We start from the raw sequence: 25628 nt of genomic DNA on the forward strand, positions 1-25628 counted from the left end.
CTTGTATAACTATTTTACTTAAGTTGGTTTTGTAATAATCGTTTGAACTGGTTTGTAATCTTTACTATGCCTGTGTTGTAAAATTGTGGTTGTAATATCTCTGAACTCGCCTTCGTGCGGGGTATGCTTGTTCGATCCGAGAATCGGTGGTTGTATCGGGACGTTACCCGACAGACCAAAAATTGTTCCGTTTGAAGTGCGTTTAAGCTAATGTTGCCTTTATGGTGATGGCCTGCACACTTGAGTCGGGATAATTTAGGCGGATCTGCCACAGTACCTCTATCCTCTCCCTAAGCTAACACAACTCTAAACACAAGAGAAGGTGTGAAGCTCACACTTGGTGGTGTGTCTCAAAAGGAACCCCTCCCCTCATATATATATATATATATATATATATATATAGGAGGGAGCCATGGTGCTTTCGGCCGAGGATTGCAGCTCTACCCCTTGGAACCGACCTTGGGAGCCAGTGAGGAGCTGCCACGCGTCAAGGCTGAGGCGGTGGGGCCCATGGGCCAGGTCGGCCGACCTGGTAGGTCGGTCGGCCTGCCCGAGGCTCCAACCGCCCCCAAACATGATATTTGGGCTGTCCTGGTGACCCTTGTCCTAAGCCCATGGAGCATGGCCTATCCTACGCTAATTTGCTTGGGTATTTGGGCTCGTTTTGATCCGTTTCAGCCTGATTCTCATTCTCTGGTTGGTTGCGCATTTTGCCTTGATCTGTGGAGTGTGTTTTCCTACTCGTGAAGTGTGTTTTCTTCCTTAATTCACCTGCATACAAATATTTACCAACACTCGTGGAAATGGTCAGTAATAAACCCCTACCACTAGGTTGATGTTTACATTTTATGTATTTATGCCGGAGTTGACGTCCTAGATTTGGTACTTAAGAGCCGTCAACACTAATACAAGAGACAAACTCTATATGGGAAATCAACTCTTTATTCACCATAACTTAGTACAACACAGTACTCTTGCACTATTTATATCGCTATCCTACCATAACACAACTACACTACATGACAACCTTGTCATCTTCTACTTGAGACATCTTATGCCATGGTATGGCAAGAGGGGGAGGGGAGCACCCCTATTTATAGAACTCTATGGCTCATATGGTTTTACCATGTGTCTATCTTCTACACAATGCTTTACAAAATATCTAACTTTAGAATTTTCCCCATGCTTATATAGTCATACAAATATCTAATTTCTAGAGCATTCCATATTTAACCATAAAAGATGGTAACCATGGTTCATGCATGCTCTCTAATCTTCTAGAAACTTCTCACAATTATGCATTTCTATTTCAATACCATACATAAATCTATGAGTAATTTTGTATATAAATATGAAATCAAAAAAATTTCATTGACGAGTAAAAAAGAAAGAAAATTTCATTGACTGATGTACGTCTTGGGCTTCATTTCCCTTGTTACATCGTTGATGAAATACTAAGTTTTGAAATGATGAAGTTCATTACTAAACTAATGACAAATAAAGACTAATTATATGATTTAGTTGGCTAAATAGTCCATAATTTAGCGGCTATAGCAGGATATAGCCGGCTATTAGCAGATTTAGCCATTTAGAGCTAAGAGATGGATATCCTAATTTTCTCCTCTCTCAGAGGCTATAGCAGGCTATAGCAGTGGCTATAGCCGGCTATTTAGAACCTTGATCCAGCCTACCGACTTCAGCTGCGCTGGCCGCCGCGCTGGCTATACCCACGTCACGCTCGTCAAGGTCCACAACAACCCCAGGCAGAACATCTTCTTCAACCTGCCTGTGAAGGACGAGAAGACCGGCGCCATCCACTTCGAGCCATGTCGAGGCACGACACAGGCGTCGGACTTATTCCAGCAAACACTCTGTCTGCTGGATGCGGAGGCCGTCGCCTCCCATGGCCGCCTCGTCCTCGCGTGCAGCGACACCAACTACATCGTCTGCAACCCGGAGCGCAACCGCTGGGTGAAGCTTCCACTCCCAACCATCATCGAGCCCATCTGGTACACGGTGGCCGGATTCTGCTACGACGACCTCGACGATTTTGACAAGCAGATCAACTTCAATGTCGTCCTCCTTGTTCGAGACTGCGGCGGGCTTCTCGTCCAGACGCTCTCGTCCAGGGTGGGCACGTGGGTGGAGACGCATCTCGGCGTCAACCCCACCGCCAAGCATCTTCCACCACGTTCACCCACTACCGGAAACTGTGCGTTTGCCGTGTGCCGCACAGTTTGCCGTGGGTTAAACCTCGGGCACACGGCAAAGGCTGGGTTTGCCGTGTGTAACAAGAGTGGGCGCACGACAAAGGTTTGGCACACGGCAAAGAGAAAGATTGCCATGTGCCTCAACAAAGGACCCACGGCAAAGGATGCGCACACAGCAAAGGAAGGATCTTTGCCGTGTGCCTAACATCGGACACATGGCAAATATGGCGGCCAGTGACACCGTTTGGTCGACCGTCATCTTTGCCGTGTGCCTCAATAAAGCACTCGGCAAAGTTTCTAGTTGCCGTGTGCTTTATTTTGGGCACACGGCAAAGATATTCCAAAATAATTGAATTTTGCCTCCACAAATTTTCTGGTATAAGTATAGAGTACATGTTACTGTATGTTAAACTTTGGTAATTTTTACGATATTTTTGCTATATTTAGACATTTAATGTCAGTAATCGAATTTCTAATGATTGTACTGGAAGTGTTTTGCCTAGTGGAGTATAATGATTATAAATTTGATAGACATATTAGTGAGTTCAATGTGAGAATGTATGCCTGAAACAGAACTAAAATTTGAAGATCTTGGTAACAAACCATGTTCCAGAACATTTCTCCAAATCATTTTAAAATTCTAACAAAAGCAAACAAATTCTGAAAATCATGAAATTTGTCGTTCTGTCAATATTTGATGTGTGGATACTATGGTAAAAAATTTAGAATGTTCCGCATAAATTTTCTCGTACAGTTGTTATAAATCCAAACATCTACAAAGAAGATCCGTAGAGTTGATGAGGGGTCATATAGGTTTGTACTCAATATTACAAATGAATTAGCGATGAACTTTGAATTTTTTTCTATTTGCAAAACACAGCTTAGGTTGTTTCATGTCATAATTCGGTTAATTTTCTGATCAGTTTGCTAATTAGCACAAAACATAGCATGAAATGTTGAGTTAGATTAGCACAGTATGTACAAAATTTGCAAAAGTTGAATAACATAAAATGTCGGTACCCCAGGACTGAGGTACCCCCTCTTGCTGTGTCTAGGCAAGAGCATTGTGGTTATCCTTGACTACGTCCAAACAACCGGACCCCTGCGGTCCGAAGCCCTGTTCACCCGATAACGGTCCCGGACCTGACCCCCGGCTGGGAAAGGTCTGGGAGCACTACGTGTTCCGGAAGAAGCAGACGCTCAGCCCGAGCAGCCGGGGGCTCCGGACCTCCCGTGGAGGTCCGGACCCCTGTATAGTAACCGGACCCCTCACTAAGAGAAGGAATTGACACCCCGCCCCGAGGTGGTCCGGAGCTGCCACGTGTCTGCAAGCACAGACACGTATTTAAGGCCGCTTGGCCTCCATACTAAGGTTCACCTACCACTGCATTCATTGCGGTAGGTGGACGTCCGCATTGATATAGCAGAAGCCGAGGCGACTCTTTGACCAGGGGACACTATTGATCGCATATTACCAAGACGTATAGTGGAGCTGCTGGCGCCGCCCACGCCGCGCCTGTCAGTCTGCCATGACAGATGGACACGACGGCTCGGCTTCACCCATTATGATGCCTACATAATAGCCTCAACAGGTCACGCCGCAAGCTACATTTCCCCAACGGGTACCTTGCTGACGGGACAAGAGAAGACCACCCTGAGTCAGGGGGACAGCAGGGCATGAAAGCATTCACAACTACTGTAGCCATTTAAGTACTCTGCGCAGTATGCTACACAGTCACGTTGGGCCCACTTGTCGGGGCCTCAACGGCCAATGTATCCGCACCCCTTGGCCTATAAAAGGGGGGCGCCCGCTAGAAGAAAACTCAGGCCGAGAAAAGGCCCGGCAGAGGATAGGGTCATACACAACCAAGAACAATACTTCTCCCAGTGGATGTAGGGTATTACGCTCCGGTGGCCCGAACCACTCTAGATCTTGTGTTCTTGCGTGCTTGCCTCAGTGCTAGATTAGCCACACCGCCTAATACTTCCCCGAGTTCTCCCTCACTAGGGAATAGGCGGGTGCGTTCCGCCACCCGGCTGTGGGTACCCTAAAAATCCCGAGACATTTGGCGCCGTCCGTGGGGAAGTCAGGCGTTGGCTGGATCTTCAGGCTTCTGGGCTGTGTTCATCCTCTGCAATGGCGAACGAGAAGATGAAGGAAGGCAGGGTGACACCCACGCCACATGCCATGGCGCCGGCACGGCAACGCCCACAGATCGGCGGCGCACGGCAGCGGCGCCTACTGTGTGTCGCCACTGCGACACCTTAGAGCCGGCGCGGCTGCGCACAGCGGAGGCACCGCTGGACGCTGCCGCCCCTCCATCGACTCAAGGTTTTCTCTCAAGCAACGGCCATGCTTCCTCTGCGGTGGCATGGCGTCGGCTCAAGGCTTTCTCTCAACATGGAGCCTGGAGCCAACGGCCATCCTGGAGGAAGTTGGCCGTGTCGTCGTGTCGTCTCTGGCACCACCCGAGGTGCTTGGTGCTGCTGCAGACAGGACCCGCCACCAGGCGCGGGGGCCCCTGGCGCTAGCACCAATGACAAGACGGTGAACGACCGCCCTTCTCCACACTCCGTGCTCGTCCGTACGAGCACCCGTTTCCCTGTTGCGCCAGGGCGGAAAACCAGGATCTGCCGCAGCAAGCGGCAGGCAGGCTGGCTCCCGGTGGCAGACGGCGACGGCAGGGGGCCTCTCCCATTCAAAGCCAAAGAATTTGTCTCATGCTACCTAAGCATATGACAGCTCTTAGGCAAGGAGTGGTCCCCCGAGATCCCGAGGTGATGCTAGATGATGCAGTTCAGGCGCATCCAGAGCGCCTTCACCTCCGACGACTATGAAGAATCCAGGAGTAGTGGTACCACTTCCAATCAGAGAAGGACATGCTGTATAGAATGCAGCCGAAGGTTACTCCTAAGATAAGACTAAGAAAATTCCTCATTTGTAATAATGTGGCGCCTACGTGTGAGTCCAGAGCGGTCAAGGTCCGACCTTGTAAACCCGACCTCTGGCCCTATCACACAAATAGGCAAAAAATGGTCCGGAGCGGTAGAGGTCCGACCTCGTAATCCCGACCTCTGATGTATACCATGACAACCACAATAATAAAGGAGATTTTCTTTCTCAGTTTTATCTAGGCTCCACCTTGATTACATTTATTTGCCTTGGTTTAACTATTCTTTCCTCTTAAGCGGAATCTTCCTTTTATTGCTAACGATCCAAGTTAAGTTGCTGCCTTGTGGCCAGGTGGGGACACCCCTTCTAGCTGGAAGGCAGTTCGGACCCCTAAGGACCTACTCTGGAGAAGCGGTACTCGTATCCTGGGGTAGAGAAGCTCCGCGTAGCTTAGCCTGGTAATGTACCCTAAGTTTACGTACTTCACTACCCTATTACAAGTACTTTAGTATCCGAGACTGCTGTCTTTAGAGGTCCCGGGCTCCCTTCTAGTACAAGGCTTGGTTTCTTGCACCTTACCATGAGGTCCGGTGACATATTTCATCGGATCATCAGCAACGTCTCAAGTCCACTCCGGTGGCCCGCTCCGGCGGAGACCGCTCGCCACGGTCGTCTCAAGTCCACTCCGGTGGCCCGCTCCGGCGAAGACCGCTCGCCACGGTCGTCTCAAGTCCACTCCGGTGGCCCGCTTCGGCGGAGACCGCTCGCCACGGTCGTCTCAAGTCCACTCCGGTGGCCCGCTCCGGCGGAGACCGCTCGCCACGGTCGTCTCAAGTCCACTCCGGTGGCCCGCTCCGGCGGAGACCGCTCGCCACGGTCGACTCAAGTCCACTCCGGTGGCCCGCTCCGGCGGAGACCGCTCACCACGGTCGTCTCAAGTCCACTCTGGTGGCCCGCTCCGGCGGAGACCGCTCGCCACGGTCGTCTCAAGTCCACTCCGGTGGCCCGCTCCGGCGGAGACCGCTCGCCACGGTCGTCTCAAGTCCACTCCGGTGGCCCGCTCCGGCGGAGACCGCTCGCCACGGTCGACTCAAGTCCACTCCGGTGGCCCGCTCCGGCGGAGACCGCTCGCCACGGTCGTCTCAAGTCCACTCCGGTGGCCCGCTCCGGCGGAGACCGCTCGCCACGGTCGACTCAAGTCCACTCCGGTGGCCCGCTCCGGCGGAGACCGCTCGCCACGGTCGTCTCAAGTCCACTCCGGTGGCCCGCTCCGGCGGAGACCGCTCGCCACGGTCGACAAGAGCCGGATCCGGGAAGTGGTGCTGGCTCCCTGAGCGGTCCGAGGTCCGTGTAGCCGCTTAGCTTGGTTCCGTACCCTAAGCCTACACCTTCGTCGCCCTGCGGAGAGCGTTCTAGTACCTGAACCTGGCAACAGGTGTACCGGCCTCAGGGGTCCGGAGCACCCGCTCTCTGCATGAGCACACTGACGCAATCAAGTTTGCGTGGAAACACATCACGATAGTAGGCCCCACCCGCGGGTTCGTACCTCTCCCGAGGTGGGCCCGGGGGCCACTGTCGGTACCCCAGGACTGAGGTACCCTCTCTTGCTGTGTCTAGGCAAGAGCCTTGTGGTTATTCTTGACTACGTCCAAACAGCCGGACCCCTGCGGTCCTGAGCCCTGTTCACCCGATAACGGTCCCGGACCTGACCCTCGGCTGGGAAAGGTCTGGGAGCACTACGTGTTCCGGAAGAAACATGCGCTCAGCCCGAGCAGCCGGGGGCTCCGGACCTCCCGTGGAGGTCCGGACCCCCGCGGAGTCCCGGACCCCCCATGGGGTCCCGGACCCCCTGTATAGTAACCGGAGGGAGTCCCGAACAACGATCCAGTTGGATGGAGGGAGGCGGCGGTCGAACTCGAATTCCCTCTTGACATACTCATACTCGCTGTTGGCCATCACTCCCTCCCCCAATGCACAACAACGCGCCTGGTCCCGGAGCTATGCGCAAGGAAAGCACGGCGAAAGACACGAGGAAGGTGGCGCTGACGAGAGATCGAGCACCGCGGTGAGCAGCGCCGAGGATCCCCGCTAAGCTTCGGTGTCCAGCGCGGGACGGGGGGTGACGGCGTCTTGACGCGTGGACGGCGACCGAGTGTGCGAGGCCGCGGCAGGCGGTGGGAAGCAGCGGGACGCGCTACGTCGGCGAGCTGATGCTGAGCACGGGCGAGGGGAGCGGAGGTGACGGCGAGGCGCGAACGATGGAGGCGGTCGAATCGTCTAATCACGGTGGCGTGGCGGCTAGGGTATACGTATACCTGGCCGCAAGTCGGCTGAGGGGACGAGTATACCTGGCCGGCCAACGCCGATATAGGGCGCGATTGGTTTCCCGCATCAGCCTCAAGCCAGGCCCGCGGGATGCAGCTCTGCCATGTTTGGTTAACTGCACGAGGTACCGAGCCTGTCTCCGGCCATGCAAAAGACACCCACGATGCTGGCTCTGGAGGAACGCAGAAAACGGTCGTATCTGGCGAGCCAGGCTAGCTGGTGCAGGATGAGTGCTTGGTAGGCGCGCAGATATGTAAAAAGCTGGTGCACACGCTAGTTGTACAGGTATCCAAACAAAATTCGCTCGCTGGCCTGGCTGCGTTAAAACAAAAACCAAACAAAAAGCCCCTGCACCTCAAAAGCCTGGCCGGCGGGAGCCTGGTTAGCTGGTGCGAGCCAGGCTGCAGCCGGAAGGAAACCAATCACGCCCATAGGGATTCTGGGACGGCTACAGTATCGGGTGTGTTTGGTTAGACCTAGCCTGGCTGGAGGGTGAACCAGGCCCGACAGATGCAGTGTATCGTGTTTTGTTGTCTTCCGCATGATAGGGTGCATGGGTAGAATATGTGTTTGATATCCTGTTTTTGGAAATTGGCATGCATCTGTTGAACCAGAGATTGTGTTTGGTGGGCTGCATGTTGATGTGGTATGGGCACCGTACACAGGGAAGAGGCCTATTAACATCTCAGCCCAGACTTTACAAAACATTTAAGCCCATCTATTTCAACTTGTAATTCGTCATGGCCGCAGCTAAAAAGGCCCACTACCAGCCCATTCGTCCAGCTCACCTAGCTCTTTCTTCTTCTCTTCCTTCTTTCTCCCCTCTCTCACGAGAAAATTGGGATTCTGCCCTTATGAGGAGTGGGTTTCGTCAGAATGTCATCCCGCATTTGAGGTTCGCCCGTTTGCCCTTCTACATCATGCCAACACACTGAGAATGCCATTAGAGTTTTTTCTTCCACTTCTGCCCCTCCTGTCTCTTTGACTCTAACGGCAGTTAGTCTTCGTTCGGGAGAACGGATCGCGCGAGGAGGGAGCGGCCAAGCCCACGCCCATCTGCGCGGCAGGAGGAGATGGGGAGGCCGGACAAGGACAGACGCGGAGGCCGCACGCACCGCGGTGGAGCGTACACAACGCACCCAAACTTACGCAAATGGGAAATATTCGGTGGATTCCCACGTACTAACTGTAATGGGGAGGTCTCATGATATGCAGTTGGTCGTAGTTGTATTAGATCAGCAGCATGCAAAACTGTGTGACCCCAACACGACGTAGACAATTTACAATTCATTAACATAGGTCATGCAATGAGCTTAATTCTTTTAATCAATGATTTGGCCAAACCATTTTGAGTATGTACATATGGAACAGAATGTTGAACCTGAATTCCTAATGCCATGCATAATCATTAAAAGCACGGGGTGAGAATTCGGCAGCATTATCCATTCGGATAGATTGAATCCGATGTTCGGGGTAATTTGCTTTCAACTTGATTAGTTGAGCCATTATTTTGGCAAAAGTATGATTGCGTGTCGATAAAAGAGACACGTGAGACCGTCGAGTAGATGCGTCCATCAATACCAAGAAGTACCTGAACGGCCCTGATAATGGTTGGATTGAACCACAAATATCGCCTTGAATTCTTTCAAGAAATTTGTGTGGTTCAGCTCGAATTTTAAGATGTGATGGTCTTAAAATTAATTTCCCTGTGCACAAGCAGTGCAACAAAAATCTTTATCTTGGGGAAATTTTGTTTTCTCCATATCATGACCTATGGAATTGCCAATAATTTTTCGCATCATCCCTATTCCAGGGTGCCCAAGTCAATCATGCCAATTTCGGATGTATCGACATCTTGGAAAATTATTTTATAAGCAATATGTGCTACAGGCTTTATGTATGTATAGTATAATCCAGTTTGGAGTGAAGAAATCTTTTCGCATAATAAACAGCGCGCTCCGCCTGGGACTTTTTTTTTTGAAAAAATTGCCTGGGACATTTTCTGGCGCCGAATATTCAAGCACCGCGGTGGGCACGAGACAGAATATGTGTCCAGGAGACCAGCACCGGCGGATAAGCCGCGCCCCGTCGTACGCACCGAAATATGCGGCAGCGTCACATTCTGAAATCGCATCACCGGAGCCTCGCAGATATGAGATAGCTGCTGATGATGGATGAAGCAAAGCGACAGCGCATGCACTTGGACTCGCACGAGTTCACGACCGCCCGCATCGGCGTCTCCACGCCCAAAGCGCGTCGCCTCGTGGTCGTGGACGTAGCAGCCACCACCCGTTTCCTTGGATTGCAACGGGCAGTGGCCGCACGCGCGCGCTCTCGTCTCGTTCGCCACGGCGCCTTGTCTTTGCCGGCTCCGCGCGTCCCGGCTCTTTGCCTATATCTACCTTCCTCCTTGCCCACTGATCTCCTCGTCTCCAACTCCAATGAGATCGATGCGCAACCGTGTTGTGACTGCGAGTGACCTGCTCGGCGCTCCGCTCTGAACTAGGTACGTGAGCTTTTCTGCCGCTACCTTCGGGAAAGAAAAAAAAAACAAAGGTCTGCTGCAACTTGTTCAATCTCCCAGTTCATGCTATCTGTTGTGGCAGAGCTGTTGCATACTTGTAGACTTTTGTTCATCGATCCAATCATCCAAATTAAACTTAACGGACTGACCTCTTCCAGCTCCAAACCTCCCATGGATGATGACATAGATTACAAATCTTCTTGTTTATCGAGTGCAGTAAACTGCGGGAGAACTCATGGCCGAGATCGACATTAGACCACTAGAGTCCGTGCTGGCAGCCGTGAGCATCTTCGACCGGGGAGGCGAGCAGAGCAGGCTCGGTCCAGACAGAAATGTGCGTGCCTACCTAGATATCCATGCCGTAAATCTGCAATTGAATCCGTAAATCACATGCTGGTGTGGAACGCAGGAGGAACAGATCGCCATCTTGACCAAGGAGCTCGCGATCTGCAAGCTGCAGCTGGAGGTCAGGGAGAGCCAGCACAAGCAAGCGACCATGAAGATCGAGGCCCTCGAGAAGGCCGTGCGGGACCTCTCGGACCAGTACGAGAAGGAGTGCATGGACGCGCACATGCGCATCGTCCAGCTGGAGGCCGAGAACATCGCGATCATGAGCCGGCAGGCGGAGGCGGACGGCGAGCGCGGGGCCCTGCGGGACGAGCTGGCCGCCGTGAGGGCCCAGCTCGACGAGGCCAGGGCGTCGGTCGCCTTCGTGCTGCGGGAGGTGGAGGCGATGGAGACGCGGGCCATCCTGGAGCGGGAGAGCACCAAGGACGCGCTGGTGCGGATCCTCCTGCTCAACGAGACGGTGCTGTCGTCTGCGGTCGCGGCCATCAGGGCCGAGGAGGAGAGGTCGGTGTTCTTCCAAGAGGCGACGCTCGAGTTGTTCAACTCCGACAGGAATTTGGAGGTGGTGAGGAGGCAGACGAAGATGATGGAGAGGATGGAGGCGGAGTGGCTGGTGAAGACGGTCGAAGTCGAGTATCTGCGGTCAGAACTCAAGCAGATCAAGGAAACTTGCTTGTCACCTGCAGACGGTTCTGATGCAACAACGGCGATCACAGCTCCCGGTTGCAACAACTTGGATGATCGTGATCAGGTTCAGGCATGTGAATCAACTGTGAAGGATAGTGAAGCGCAAGCGGAGTTCACGTTTCAGCACTCCCCAGAGGAATGCTTTGTTTCTGAAATCTTCAGAAAGGATGGTCATGTTACAGCGTCTGATGGCAACAAGACGGGAATCGAGATATCCGAAGAAGATGTTGTAGAGGGTAAACAAGGAGCAGGCGCTACGGTTCAGGACACGACAGTCCTTGAAGGGAACCCCGATGCTCAAGAGACAAGATGCCATGTCGCCAAGACCTCGGGAGAAGATCACAATGCCATTCAACCTGACGACGGAAAATATACCAAGGCTGAAGACAATCATGAACCAGCTGAATCAGACGGCGCACTCCCAAAAACCACGGCGTGCCGAGGCAATGATCTCCTCCTCCTGCAAGATCACGAGGAGGCCAAAGCAGGCGCCGGCTTTGTCCTCGAGAGTTCAATGGACGATTTCCAGAGCGTGCGCTCTGACGCCAAGGACACCAGCATCGCCGAGCCTCTAAACGCCGCGATCGCAGGAAGCCAAGAACCACGAGCGGGAGCAGACGCCGCAGCTCGGACCTCCACGCCGCGCGAAGGCGACCCAGACACTTGCATCGTGGGCACGGAGATCGCCTCCAAAGACGGGGACGAGTTCTACACGAAGGAGCTGGAGCCCGAGCCGGGACAGGGAGGGAACAGGCTGGACGGGTACGTGCTCGTGTCGAATAGCTGCGGCGACGCCGACGTCGCGGCCAAGGACAAGCAGCTGGACGCGGCGCGCACGGAGATCAGCGACCTGCGGTTCAGCCTGGAGGAGGCAGTGCGGCGGGCGGAGCTGGCCGAGGAGGCGAAGGCGGCGCAGGAGCGGGAGCTGAGGGAGGAGCTCCGGAGGAAGCAGCACACGCCCTCGCAGCGGCGCACGACGCCGGACTCGGAGGGCGCCGGGCGCCAGGCGCGCTACGGGGCTCCTCCGACGCCCGTGCGCACGCGGGCGACGCCGTCACATACGCCCGGGACGACGCCGACCTCCAGGGCGCTGAGAAGCGCCCGGCCGGGAGGGGAGGGCATGCCGACGCCGAGCTGCTTGACGCTGGGAAAGGTTCTGAACATGAAGTACAAGTGAAGTTTTGGTTCCCCATGTTTTTGTGCTGTAGGAAGTAGGAACGGGTGACTGCTGAAAGTCTGAAATTGTAGTGGCATTTGAAGCGCGTTGTTTACCTTAAATTTGCTGTTCACTATGAAATTGGTGGATCCACGATCCCTGATGCCTGTTCAGAGTTCCATGTATACTCAGAAGTGCCTTTTCATCGCAGGATTAATATTACTTGGAATGGTTCTACGTGTTTGATGTTTTATACAGTACTTTGCGTATCTTCATACTTAGAGGTGCAAATGAGTGCCCCTTAGGGTATCCACCGCCCCTCTTTAATTCAAAAAATTGTATTGGTTTTTCAAAATGAGCTCATACTTTGAAAAATTAGTACAAACTTTTGACGAAACCAATCTCCCACATCCTTTTGTCAAGTCTTTTGGCCTGACAAGTGGGGCCTTCGTGAGGGGTACGGTGGGTCTAATCTTGATGAGAAATATTTTCAATTATTTTAATTTTTATAGTATAGATAGAAAAGAGGGGCCATGGATACCCTTAGGTGCACCTCTTTGCACCCCTATTCATACTCAATCAGTACGACTATTGCAACCTGTCAGCTTTACTGCAAGCATGAGTACTTCCTAGTTTGAGGTTTAGAGTCGAAGAACTCTTATTACTTTTTTTTGCTGTAGTCATTCGTATCAAGATCGGAACGTTATAATTAAAAAAAAGGAGGATAGGAGCCTATCTAGGAAGAAGACATCTTTCCTAGTCTCTTAGAAGAAGACATTAGCGATCTATAAGTACGATTTTTTTTTTAAAAAAAAAGAATAGGCGGATACTTCATTTCTGAAATTAGGAGGATTGGAGCCTATCTAGGACTAAATTAATCGGTTGCTATGGAAAGTAGGTAAATGTATGTATTGTAGGATACGATTGATTAGTTTTAAATTTGCTAACTCTGAGATAGATGTCTGCTAGTGGGCACCAAATAATTGATTCTTACTAGTAAATCTCAAACACTGAGACTGACTGCATCCATTTCCATTTCCATTCCCTACCCGACCCGATCCGTTTGTGAAGTTGCCTCCACTATTTAACGATGCCCGCGGGCTGTCATCACAGGCAGCGAGCGGTAGCCCACAGAGAAGCTGCTCTGTCCAAGTCCTGCCCCAAACATCACAAAGCCATGAGGACTTGCAGCCTCCTCCTCGTCGCCACTGCCGCCGCCGTCTTCGCCATCGCCGCCCCCGTCTTCGTCATCGCCGCCCCCGTCACGGAGAACCTCGTTGGGGGATGGGGCGTTATCCCCGACGTCGATGACGCCCACGTCCAGGAGGTGGGCGCGTGGGCGGTGGAGGAGCACGTCAAGCGCGCCAACGACGGGCTCAGGTTCGGCAGGGTGGTGCGCGGCGAGGAGCAGATCGTGGCCGGCGTGAACTACCGGCTGGGCATCGTCGCGGCGAACCTCGCCGGCCAGAACGCCACGTACAACGCCGTCGTGTACGAGCAGATCTGGACCAACACGCGCCGGCTCCTCTCCTTCGACCGGGCCAAGTGAGCGAGCGACGATCCTTAATTTTAGCCTGGAGCGATTAGGTTTTTGTCGGTTCAGGATTTTTGGATGTAATAAGAGAAGATTGCGGCCATGCTATCCGGGTTTTGGGGGTCAAATTTTCCTGGTCTTGGTCATTACTGAATTATTACGGATCATTTTAGGACTTGTATGGACCCATTAAAATTGTGGAAAACTAATTGCCGGCCCAACAACACTCGTTGGGTCCAGCCCAACAACATTCGTCGGGTCCAGCCCAACAACATTCGTCGGGTCCAGCCCAACAACATTCGTCGGGTCCAGCCCAACAACACACCTCAGCGCCCCACTCCAATCCACAGTTCCTTCCACACTCTCGCTCGTCTCACGAACGCGCGACCCAAAACCCCTCCCCCCATCCATATCCTCCTCCCGGTGTCGACCGCCATGGCCGCCGGGCGGGCCTTCCTCGGCGCCCCCTGCTCCTCCCTCGCCACTGGTGCCCGCCGCCTCGCCTTTGCTTCGCTTCCACCGCGGGCGCTCGCCCCTGCGCTCCGCCGCCGCGTGCCCGGCCGCCGCGTCGCCTCCGTCTCCTCATCCCCCGACGCGGCCTCCGCACCGGAGCCCTATGTGCTCACCACGCCACTCTACTATGTCAATGCCCCGCCGCACATGGGAAGCGCCTACACCACCATCGCCGCCGACGCCATCGCCCGGTTCCAGGCAAGCCTTCTCGTCGTACGACTGCAATTGCTGTGTTTTCGATCAGTTAGGTGTCGGGTAAAATGGCAGCAACCCCGCGCATCCGCGGCCCGCGGGTTCCATGAGTTGCACTGCAGCACTAATATTTTGCATGCATTTTGGGATTAAAAGTAATGTCTTACAAACATGGGTACAGACACGTTTTGTTAAGGGTCAATTGTGGTATGACCCAATTAACCGTTGGATGGTCAGGTAGTGATGCACCACTCTGGTCACATTCATTGCCCGATTGATGATTATTTGAGCTATTCGGAATGAAATGCTTTGACTTCAGTTGCATTTTTTTAGGTAAAGGTTCACTTTCTTTAGAAGGAAGCCTATAAACGTATTACATCAAGTTTGCTGGAATTACCAGCTCGTACATCTGTCCAAACAGCTTAAACTAACACGTGACTTTATTTGTTTAACTCTCACTATGTAACAGTCCATTGATGATGCTTCTGTGATTGCAGAGGTTGCTAGAAAAGAAGGTTATATTTATTACTGGAACAGATGAACATGGTGAGAAAATCGCCACTTCAGCGGAGGCTAGTGGTAGAAACCCGAAGGAGCATTGTGATGTTATTTCAAGTTCATATAAGATGCTCTGGGCTGATGTACGTCCATAATTCCAAGTTCCAGTTTACGATGCTGTTGACCACAGAGTAAATCATGAGCTTACTTTAGTCCTCCAAATTTATTTCACATTTCTTGCAGTTAGACATAGAATACGACAAGTTTATCCGCACAACTGATCATAAGCATGAGGGTGTTGTCAATGAATTCTATTCTAGAGTATTAAGCAGTGGTGACATATATAGAGCTGATTACGAAGGACTTTATTGTGTTAACTGTGAGGAGTACAAGGTAAGCTTCTGTCTCAAATCTCAAGTCTCAACTTTCTTATATAGTACTAAGCCATTTTCAATCAAATAAGGTAGTACCATCAAATATAGTAATCCACACAGATATATTTGACTATTTGCTATGATAAGTTACCTACTAAGTGGGTTTGCTGTCCAATATTATTTTCTGGTTTTTCATGGATAAATATCTTGGCTGTTTGTTCATTTTTATGGTGGCTGATGTCTATGTCAGTTACCATGCCTAATATGTATTGAGTGCAAGTTGGATTAGCTTTTTGGCCCTTTAAAAAAATAAAAACTTAGATGCAAAATCAACAGTGCTAAAGTGCAAGGTTTTTGCTATTGCTAATGAATATAGGGGTGTGCAATATATTATTGTGTGATGTATTTTAGCTTCATAATTGTTTATGTTATGCAACTACATTATGCCATGCACTGATGCACACAGCACACTTAAGTGGATTGACCTTATTTTCATTATTTGTACTTGTAGTAATGCTTGGTTTCAACTGGATGCAGGATGAAAAAGAGCTGGCCGAAAACAATAGCTGCCCTGTGCATTTGAAGCCTTGTGTAGCAAGAAAAGAAGACAACTATTTCTTTGCCTTGTCAAAATACCAGCATAAGTTGGAAGAGCTCCTGGCAAGAAATCCTGATTTTGTAAGGCCATCACATCGCTTGAATGAGGTGAGATTTTATTTCTACTTGTTATATGCTTTTGTTCTATCTTTCTGTGACTATTGAGTTACTGTACATCAATGCAATTGTGGTGGAAACTATATACTGCAAAAAATGCAGACTTATCAGGTGATTTGAGTGCAGACAAGGAAAAATTCTAAAAAAAAACTATTTTGACATGTTTGTTTATGAAGCTTTGCAACTATTTTTGTTGGCATATGTCTTCCTGAATCTTTACCACAATTTTTTCGATTATGTTTATGTTGTCAAGCATGTACTAACCAAACAATGAAATTTCATTTGGTAAAATGCTGTTGGCATATTCAATAAAAAATGATGCTGTAGATTTTTTTATAGTTAGTGTGTCAAGTAGTGACTCCAACAAGATCCTGACTAGGTTAAAGATGGAAACTAAGATGATATCATTTACCAGATCTGGGAAAAGAAAACTGCCAGCATTGCTTCATCTAGGAAAAAGGACTAAAGGAAAAGGAGACTTAGTAGTTAACACTTAACAGATATTGAAGAGGCTCTGCGGGCTACAATTGTTACTTTGTATACTTTAGTGTGTGCAATTAGATCAATACATCATTGGCAATGCATGTAAACCAAGCTAAGCCCTATCGGTCGAAATTTTTCCTTGCTGTTGCAAGGTCTGACTATAGTTGTAATGTTTCCCATTAACAAATTCTGTAGTCGCCTGAAAAAGGGCTGGGCAACTTATTAAGTAATAGAGCCATGGTCATATTTTATTTCTATTTGATTAAATTTGCAATAAAACGCACTATTATTTTCTTGCATGATAACAATATCAAGAATAAATTTATTTCCTGCTATTGCAATTTTATGCAATCCCTTGTTTGCCACTGTCAGTGATACAGGGGACCATGTATCGTTGAGACATTAATGGCAAACAATGGATTGCGAAACTTGCAATGGCAAATAAGGAATTGAAGCCAATATCTAAACCAACAAATGTTCAAGTCTCATATTTTTGAGCGAAACATTCAATATTTCGGTTTTCAGTTACAACATAACCTGGGTGGCTGGGTTGCCTTGTTACATATCAGTCTTGCTTTTTGGATATGCTTATTTTTATTGTTTAAGAATATACATGTTCTTCAGTCTGTTTCATGAAGACACAGCTTGTAGGTCCAAGGCTGGATTAAAAGTGGATTAAGAGACTTTTCTATTTCCCGTGCCTCTGTAGACTGGGGTATTCCGGTGCCAAATGACACCAAGCAGACAATATATGTGTGGTTTGATGCTCTATTAGGGTACGTTTCTCGCTTCACACCTGCTCATTTGCATGTGACTATGAATGGAGACTTGCATATAGTATAGGTATTCTTGTGCCATTAATTCATGTTTCTTGTTACTATCACACAAGTTTAGAAGATGTTCAACTTCTACATATTGCACTTGGCAAATTATTAGAGTACTCGCCTTCTGTTTCAAAGCTTTAAGTGTCCGATGATGACATGATGACCATGTTTACGTTTTTGGGATGCTTTGCATTCATAGAATTTGTTATTTCTTATAAGGCCTACTGCTTGTTGTGGTGTAAGTGATAACATTTTTAGTATTCACTGCACTGTTCATGCATGTTGTGTTTTTTTTCCCATTTTGCTACAGCTAATAAACGTTTCTTAACAAGCCGCATGTATGTTAAATTTCATAGTAGACATAATAATCCATTTTTATATCAGATTGCCATTTTACTACTTAAGCATGCAATAGGAGAACAGGGAGTTTTTGAATTTTATTCTACTCTGCTATTTTGGTTGAAGACTTGAATCTTCAATTGAGCATGAAGATTGTATCTCTTTTAGAATTCCTGTTCCCAAATCCAACAACTCAAGTACATAGTTTAATGCAGATCAGCCTACCCTTTGTTTCATTTTGTTTGACTGTTCAATATGTTTGTCTCTATAGGTATATTTCAGCATTACTAGATGATGGTGAGCAGGCAAGTTTGCAGCAAGCTATTGATCGTGGTTGGCCTGCTTCCCTGCACTTGATAGGAAAGGTTTGTTCGAAGCATTTTTTTTATAGCATTTTGAAACATTCATGTTCCTTTACTGTTGGCTTCTCTTCTCATTCATAATTAATACATTTATTTGGTTGCTTGTATTTTCTTTTCATGGTAAGGAACTCTTATAAATGGATTTGAAGTTAAACTTGGATAGTACCAGATTACCAGTTGGTTTAACTTATCTTCTAAAGGAAAAAACACTGTTAATATGCAAATGATATTTTTAAATTAAGAAATCAGCATGAACTCTTTTTCTGTTCTATAGATGGACCAACTAACATCACATGCTGCACATGGTTTTTGTATATGGAAAAATAGTTCACCCACTCCATCTTCCAATTTTTAAAAACCCAGTTTAACCTCTACTTGGGGCTTGGACTATAAAACGCTGATGTGGTATGGTAGCTGAGTACTTTTGTGGTATAAAATCTTGAAAAGATCATTGAAATATTGGCAAATTTGATGAAAGTGTTGAAAGGTTAGAGTGGTAAGGTCCCAGCTGAAACAGTTTTGTGAGAAGTAGCTCTTAATTTTTGAAACTGATAATACTGGCACTTAGTTTCACAAAGAACAATTATAGTACTCTACGTTTTGAACCTAATTAATCACTGTTGGTCCATAGAAAAAAAAATTGCAAGCATAGGGTGGGCCCATGGCCCTTCTCTGGTCTCTAATTTCCTCGCCCCTGCATCGAATAGAACCTTTGTTCTTGTATATGTTAAATCTACTAGCCTTTTATTTGCCTTCCGCATCCTGTAAACTTGTCTTTTATTTGTGCGGGAGAACTTGTATGTTAAACATTTGTACTTTGTTTATATTTATAATTTATCTACTGCTTAGAATATTTTCTCATTCCCCATCCATTGCGAAATGCAAATTAATAGTGGAACATATTTTCCTATAGCTGGTCAGTAATGTAGGGCATTGATACTGATGTTCATTTTACATGCAAGAATATTGGAGGAGATTTCTGTTTTTTTTTGTAAAAAATGCCCATAGATTATGGTTTGTGATGAGGTTGTGTTTGGGTACATGTACCTCAGGACATATTGCGGTTTCATGCAGTTTACTGGCCAGCCATGTTAATGTCAGCCGGGATAAGTGTTCCTGATGCAGTTTTTGGTCATGGCTTCTTGACAAAGGTGATCTTACTTATTTTGAAGTTCCTGTTTCCATTTGTACAGCCCTAACCACAATATTGCAATGTGCCATAGCCCATGAGTAAATAATAAAGTGTAAATGAGTAATCATCTTTATGTATAAAGGAAAAGATACCATGACAATTTGAGGATGGCATATTTCTTTAAACTGCATTGCCCCATATTATATGTACATTTCCCCATGTAAATTTTTGGATCTCCATTGATGAATGATATAGATTCGTTGTGTAGTTTAGTAATGTTCTATTTATCCACTGGTTACCCCTTTAGCTTTTCCTATTTTGAAAATTTGGCTGTGTTAGTAGCATGAATTGATTGGATATATTTGCTCACATTTCAATAATTTGTGGATCCTGGATTAGTGTTCAGATATTTGCACTCCATTCAATAGCATCTCTACCTTACAACACATTATGTTTTACTGTCTGAATCTTATTACTTTTATGCCATCCAAGAATGATATTGTTCAGGGTATCTCACTACATAGCCTTTTCCCAACATTGGCTGGTATCTCAAATGTAGCTATGTAGGTATGCAATGTAGCTCATAGAAAAAAGGGTATATGACAGTTTATGTTTAAAATTGTAGGATGGTATGAAGATGGGGAAGTCATTAGGCAACACACTTGAACCAAAAGATCTGGTAGAAAGATTTGGTGCTGATGCTGTTAGATACTTCTTCTTGCGGGAAGTAGAATTCGGCAATGATGGGGATTATTCAGAAGAACGCTTTATCAACATAGTCAATGCTCACCTTGCTAACACGATTGGTATTCTACTCAAGTATATTTGTTTCTGTAACATGTATATACTCTTTATGCGTGCTAAAACTTATTATGCCTTTTGCCTTCTCTCTTCACACAGTGTTCATTTTAACTATGCATCCTTTTGTGTTAATAATGATATCGTCTTACTCATTTGAATAGGAAACCTCCTTAATCGCACACTTGGGCTTCTGAAAAAGAACTGTAAATCCACACTAGTGTTTGACTCAATTGCTGCAGCAGATGGAGTACCACTCAGGGAAAATGTAGAAAACCTGGTAAGTAGGTTTATGACAGGAGTGTAGGATTTAATGATAAACCATAAGTCTTTGAAACAGGCTGTACAAAGACTTAGAAAATGTAAGGTCTCAATTCTAAATATGAATAGAAATTTGTGTTTTGTAAGTGAATTCATTCCATATTTATACATTAGTAAATCTTAAAAATTTTAATGGTAGTGAGTTGCTCTCTGGTCTACAATATCCATGTGCTTGGAGTCTACTACCATATTTTGTTTGGTATACACCAAGATTACAGTATATGTGTAATGCTATTGTAAGTTTTATTTCTTAGCATATAGCAAATAAAGACAGCTACCATTGTTGTCCTAGGTTAACTGGGCATGATTTATGGATTTGTCATTCGTCCTATTACATGTGGTGAGAAGGGCCTTTTTTTGTATTGTCAGTCAATCATGTTTTGGTTCAATCTGTTGTTCGGACCCACGATATATCTGAATGTTTCAGACCACTGTCTGCTATTATCTGCCTAATAAATACCACATATTTGCATGTCATGTTGTGTATCTGTTAATATCACAGTGAGATTTTTTTGTACAGGTGGACAAGGCAAAGCACCACTATGAAAATCTTTTGCTGTCATCAGCATGTGAATCTATATTAGAAATCGGTAACCTTGGAAACTTGTACATCGATGAGCAAGCACCATGGTCCTGTTTCAAGAAAGGGGGTGAGAGTGCTGAAAAAGCTGCAAAGGTAAACAATTGAAACTATTGTTTACTCTCATCAGTTTTTCATGTATTTTTAGATGTCATTTGCCAAATCTTAATTACTGAAAGTTCATATATGAAATATCAAAAGACAAATCGCATCTTAGCCTATGCTAGAGACTTCCTTTGGATCTTCCAAATTCACTTGTTATACAATTGACAGCATCCTAAGCCCTGTTTCATTATTCCTGATGTTATGCTATGTTACAACATCAGTAATAAATCTTATTTGCGCTTAGAATTTCTTAAATGTATTTTTTAATGATCTAGATAATGCTATTTGATACGAGACATGGAGCTACTCATTAACTATTTACATTGTTTGTTCTATTGTTGTTAAATATTTGGATGAATTAATATATATATTTGTTATTTCAGCTGTTCTTTGGCTTGATATGCTACACATATTTATGAAATTACACTTATCTACACAGAATTGATGTCTGAAAGTTTAATGACATTATAGATATGACTTGTTGTCTTAATTCTGTCTCCTTTTATCTACAGGATCTTGTAATTATTTTAGAGATCATGAGAATAATTGCAATTGCGCTATCACCTATCGCCCCAAGCCTTTCGCTGAGGATTTATGCGCAACTTGGTTTTACAGAAGACCAATTCAGGCTGTTGAGATGGGTATGTTCTATTAGAGATATGTTCTCTGATTTCAATTTCATTTCTTTGCAAGCATATATGGTCATCCTCCGAAATATAGTTTAACATCCTCAGAAAATGCAAGAGGTCAAAACCATTTACGTTTGATGTGCCTCCATATTTGTCCTAAGCGTGTAATTTTTGCAATTTTATCCTTAGGAGGATACAAAATGGGGAGGCTTAAAAGCAGGCCAGGTGATGATGGAGCCAAAGCCGGTTTTTGCAAGGATTGAAACTGAGACGACAGAGGAAGCTCAAGCAAGTTCAAAGGCTGCAAAAGGTGGGAAGAAAAAATCACTCAGTAAAGGTCTTGTAGAAGCATAAATCACCAGCCATCCCTTGCAAAAAAAAAGGGTCACATATTTTATAGCGTAGATAACAGATCACCAGCAATTCTAAAGCTGTCTCAAGAAGTCATGGAATTTTTTGAGAGAACTGACTTGTAGTTTTGTTATCCCAAAGGTTCCAATTTAATGTAGTACATTTTTCCCCTTTTGAGCGAGCCAGCATGAATCTTGCCAGATTATATGGAGACTGCTAGGTATCTCTGTAACCTTCACCTCATGACAATTCTTGCACAGGTTAGGTTAGTTTCCTTGTGTTTGATTTCAGTTTCTGGCTTGCTGCTGGTATCTTTTGGACCTTATTTTTTAGGTTATAATTGGATGAATACCGGTATGGGTGATCACATACACACTTTAGCTGGAACTAGCGTGTTACAGTATTGTTATGAAATTATGTAGTGGATGTGGATGATCAATTGGAAGTATGGAACTGGCGACTTTCTTGTTCTTTACCTAGTTGCAGGTACTGCCCTTTTTTCGCAAATGCTTTGCGAATTTTGTCTCGGGTCCCCCAGAGAACAGGGTGGAAGCTGGAACGAAGAAGATGATCCAGAGACTGACCTGCTGCTGTTTTTTTTTTTTATAGAAAACCTGCTGCTGGTTTTGAGTTCATGGCAGAAAACCATGTGTGATGGGCAGAGGATATAAGCCCATGGTTGAAATCCTCGGGCCATCGCGCCTTCTGATGGAGGAAACGAAGCGTTTTTTTTGTTTTTTACAGAAATATATTTTCAGTTTCATAATTTATAAATTTATACCCCTACCGTCCGGCTGCGGAGCGGCCGGCCTCTCCCGCCCTTCTGCCGGGCGGTAGGGACTTTAATATAAATAAAATTTATTTTTAATCGCATTTTGGCCTCTGGGGGAGGCTGCCGCCCGGTGGCGGGGCGGTAGGCCTACCCGCCGCCTGGCAGGGGGGCGGCAGGCCCCTCCTTATTGGTCTCAGCAGCATTATCCAGGTACGTGAGGATACTTACTGACTTCCTACTTTGATAACAACAATTAATTCTCAGTCCATACAGGTGATGGACACCCACCTTATCAACCTCACGGAGGGACCCAGTTTACTACCATGGCACCAGCTGCAGGGATGTCATTTCAACCAACACAGGCACCATCATGATCTTTCGGTAAACATATAGTCAATATCTTAATTTTAATTAATTTTGGTATGAAGTCTAATTCCTTTTGCATTTACATATAGAATCACAACAGTTATATGATGCGGGACCTTCTTCGTATTACCCTATGACGACAGCAGAAGGAACGCAAGGTAAATACCTAATCCGTAGCCCGAATTTATCATGTTCTTCTTATTTCTATGAATATTTTAAATAATTTGAACGGTTTACAGGATCGCACCACCAGCTTCCTGATATGGGTCCTTCTTCGTATCCACCACCAACAGGTACGTATGATGAATATGTACCCAAATATATGACTTATAAGACGATGATTAAGATATATTAATTGCTACTGCATAGGGGCCACACAGGATACCTTTGAGGCGAGCTTCGAAGACTAGAGTCGGTTATTTTCTACACCTAACCAGCAGGCCGATCCTACCTTCCAGACACCTGTGGCCACCGGACGTCCAGGTAGAGACGTATGGCCTACAGACCGACACACCTACCCTATAGACCACGGCCACGCACAGCGTAAAAGAGGTCGACATGGCCGGGGTGGTTAGGAGGTGCTTCTAGTTGTTTCCCGCATTGCCGCACTGACGGTCAAGGTTTAACCTGCGGGAGGGGCCTGCCGCCCGGCAGCCTCCCCCAGGGGCCAAAATGCGATTAAAAATAAATTTTATTTACATTAAGATCCCTACTGCCCGGCAGGAGGGCGGCAGGGGGCTGGCCGCCCCGCAGCCGGGTGGTAGGGTTATAAATCTGTAAATTATGAAACCGAAAATATATATTTGTAAAAAATGATTTTGAAAAATATAAAAATATAAAAACGCACGTTCATGGCAGAAAACCATGCGTGATGGGCCGAGGATATAAGGCGTCTTTTTTATTTTTACATTTTTCAAAAAAAAATTTTACAGAAACATATTTTGGTTTTTAAAATTTACAGTTCTATACCCCTACCGCTCGGTAGAGGGGCGGCAGTCCCCCTGCCGCCCCCCGGCCGGGCGGTAGGGACCTATTTGTAAACAAAAATAAAATTTATTTGCGAATCAGGCCTTGGAAGGGGCCTGCCGCCCGGCAGGGGGGCGGCAGGCCTCTCCAAGTATATGAAAGGTCCACCCCTTCTCTGGCGCCGTCATTTCCTGCCCACGAAATCCAGAGAGGGCAGAGGAAGAGAGGAGGGGTCCGAGAGGTATTTCCACCGGCGAAGCCCTGCCTGATTTTGGATCCGAACCGCTGGTAAGTAATCTTTTTGACCTATTATAGACTTGTTTCTAAAATAATTATGAATTAGAATAGATTTAGTTTTTGGATAGTGAAATATAGAATAGTAAATTTAGAATGACAGAACCTTATTATTATTGTAGCATAAGGCAATGGCTGCCTCCAATTCTATTGGATTTTCATGGACCGAAGAAAAATCTAGTATATTTCTTGACATCATGACACATCTTGTAATCAGTAAGAAGTTGGATTCATTAGCGGATGGTACGATAGAGATGGTGTTGTCCAAATTAGTTGAGTTTAAAGATTTAACATTGTTTCGAGGTATTACAATGCAAGATTTAAAGGAACACCTGCTAGAACGTCGGAAGATATACATGAGGGTATGTGAACTAGCAAATCATCCTTATGTTATTGGATTCTTACAAACTAATTGTAAGATATGGATGCGGCCAGAAGTGTATGAGATGCACATTAAGGTAACTCTTATTTAGTTCTAATCACGTCCGTTATTTGTAATCCATATTTACAAAATAGTAAAAGTATTGTGTAATTATATGCTAGGATTACCCCGAGGACACGGAGTTGATTAACAAATCGATACCAAATTTCCGTAAATTGGTATGTATTTTTGGTGGACTTATGCCGCAAACTAGACGAAGGAGGTGGATAAGATCTTCGGGTGATAGTACATGGCCTGCGCAAGAACAGATGCCCGGAGGTTCGTCGAGTCATGATGCAGCACCTCAACCACCAACTTGTGTTAACTGGAATGACGACATGGATGACTTCATGCCCCCGAAACCATGACCTCCAACACATGATGTTCCTCCCCCTTTACATGAACCTAGAATCAGAAAAGAGACAAAGGGAAAGACAAGAGGTTCATCAAGTCATGTTGCAGCACCTGCAGCACAAACTTGTGTTAACTGGGATGACGACATGGATGACTTCATGCCCCCCAAACTATGGCCTTCAACACATGATGTTCCTCTCCTTTAAATGAACGTAAATCCAGAAAAGAGAGAAAGGGAAAGGCAAGAGGTTCGTCGAGCCATACTACACCACCTGCAGCACCACCATCGGTCAATTGGGATGACGACCTAGATGATTTCATGTCATGATCTATAACATATGATGTTCATCGGTTTAAGATGTATTCGTATTTAATATTGTTAATGTTGTATTATGCTTGTATGTATGTCTCGTACCTAACTTTGCATTCACTGGACATGTACATAATGTCGAGTTTGAATCGTACTTAGTTGTAATGGAGCATCGAAGTATAAACATACCATCTATTGTATGTAATGGAAAATACGAGAGTGATAAGAGGCGAACGTTGAAGTGTATAAATAA

At 46.6% G+C, this 25628-nt stretch overlaps 3 protein-coding genes across 4 annotated transcripts; all 3 read left to right on the forward strand.

Moving 5' to 3' along the window:
* Positions 1–9780: 9780 nt before the first annotated feature.
* LOC120692994 lies at positions 9781–12380 on the forward strand. Of its 2 annotated transcripts, none has more exons than XM_039976399.1 (3): positions 9781–9934; positions 10170–10286; positions 10362–12380. In XM_039976399.1, exons 2-3 carry the CDS (start codon positions 10188–10190, stop codon positions 12162–12164), a joined length of 1902 nt encoding a protein of 633 aa, XP_039832333.1. In that variant the 5' UTR covers positions 9781–9934; positions 10170–10187; the 3' UTR covers positions 12165–12380. The 2 variants fall into 2 exon arrangements, with proteins under 2 accessions (XP_039832333.1, XP_039832334.1); XM_039976400.1 differs by having other exon boundaries at positions 9792–9934; positions 10111–10286.
* An 886-nt stretch (positions 12381–13266) lies between these two features.
* Positions 13267–13805, forward strand: LOC120692748 (cysteine proteinase inhibitor 8-like). The gene has a single exon (XM_039976132.1). The coding sequence runs from the start codon at positions 13321–13323 to the stop codon at positions 13690–13692; it is 372 nt and encodes a 123-aa protein (XP_039832066.1). The 5' UTR covers positions 13267–13320; the 3' UTR covers positions 13693–13805.
* Positions 13806–14042: 237 nt separating this feature from the next.
* Positions 14043–22362, forward strand: LOC120690729 (methionine--tRNA ligase, chloroplastic/mitochondrial-like). The gene is made up of 12 exons (XM_039973511.1): positions 14043–14388; positions 14880–15023; positions 15124–15273; positions 15792–15959; positions 17103–17227; positions 17886–17979; positions 19029–19127; positions 19734–19914; positions 20071–20186; positions 20748–20903; positions 21425–21553; positions 21731–22362. The coding sequence occupies exons 1-12, from the start codon at positions 14113–14115 to the stop codon at positions 21893–21895; spliced, it is 1803 nt and encodes a 600-aa protein (XP_039829445.1). The 5' UTR covers positions 14043–14112; the 3' UTR covers positions 21896–22362.
* Positions 22363–25628: the final 3266 nt, after the last annotated feature.

The sequence above is a fragment of the Panicum virgatum genome, chromosome 9N (genome assembly GCF_016808335.1).
Source record: "Panicum virgatum strain AP13 chromosome 9N, P.virgatum_v5, whole genome shotgun sequence".
NCBI classification, from domain to species: domain Eukaryota; kingdom Viridiplantae; phylum Streptophyta; class Magnoliopsida; order Poales; family Poaceae; genus Panicum; species Panicum virgatum.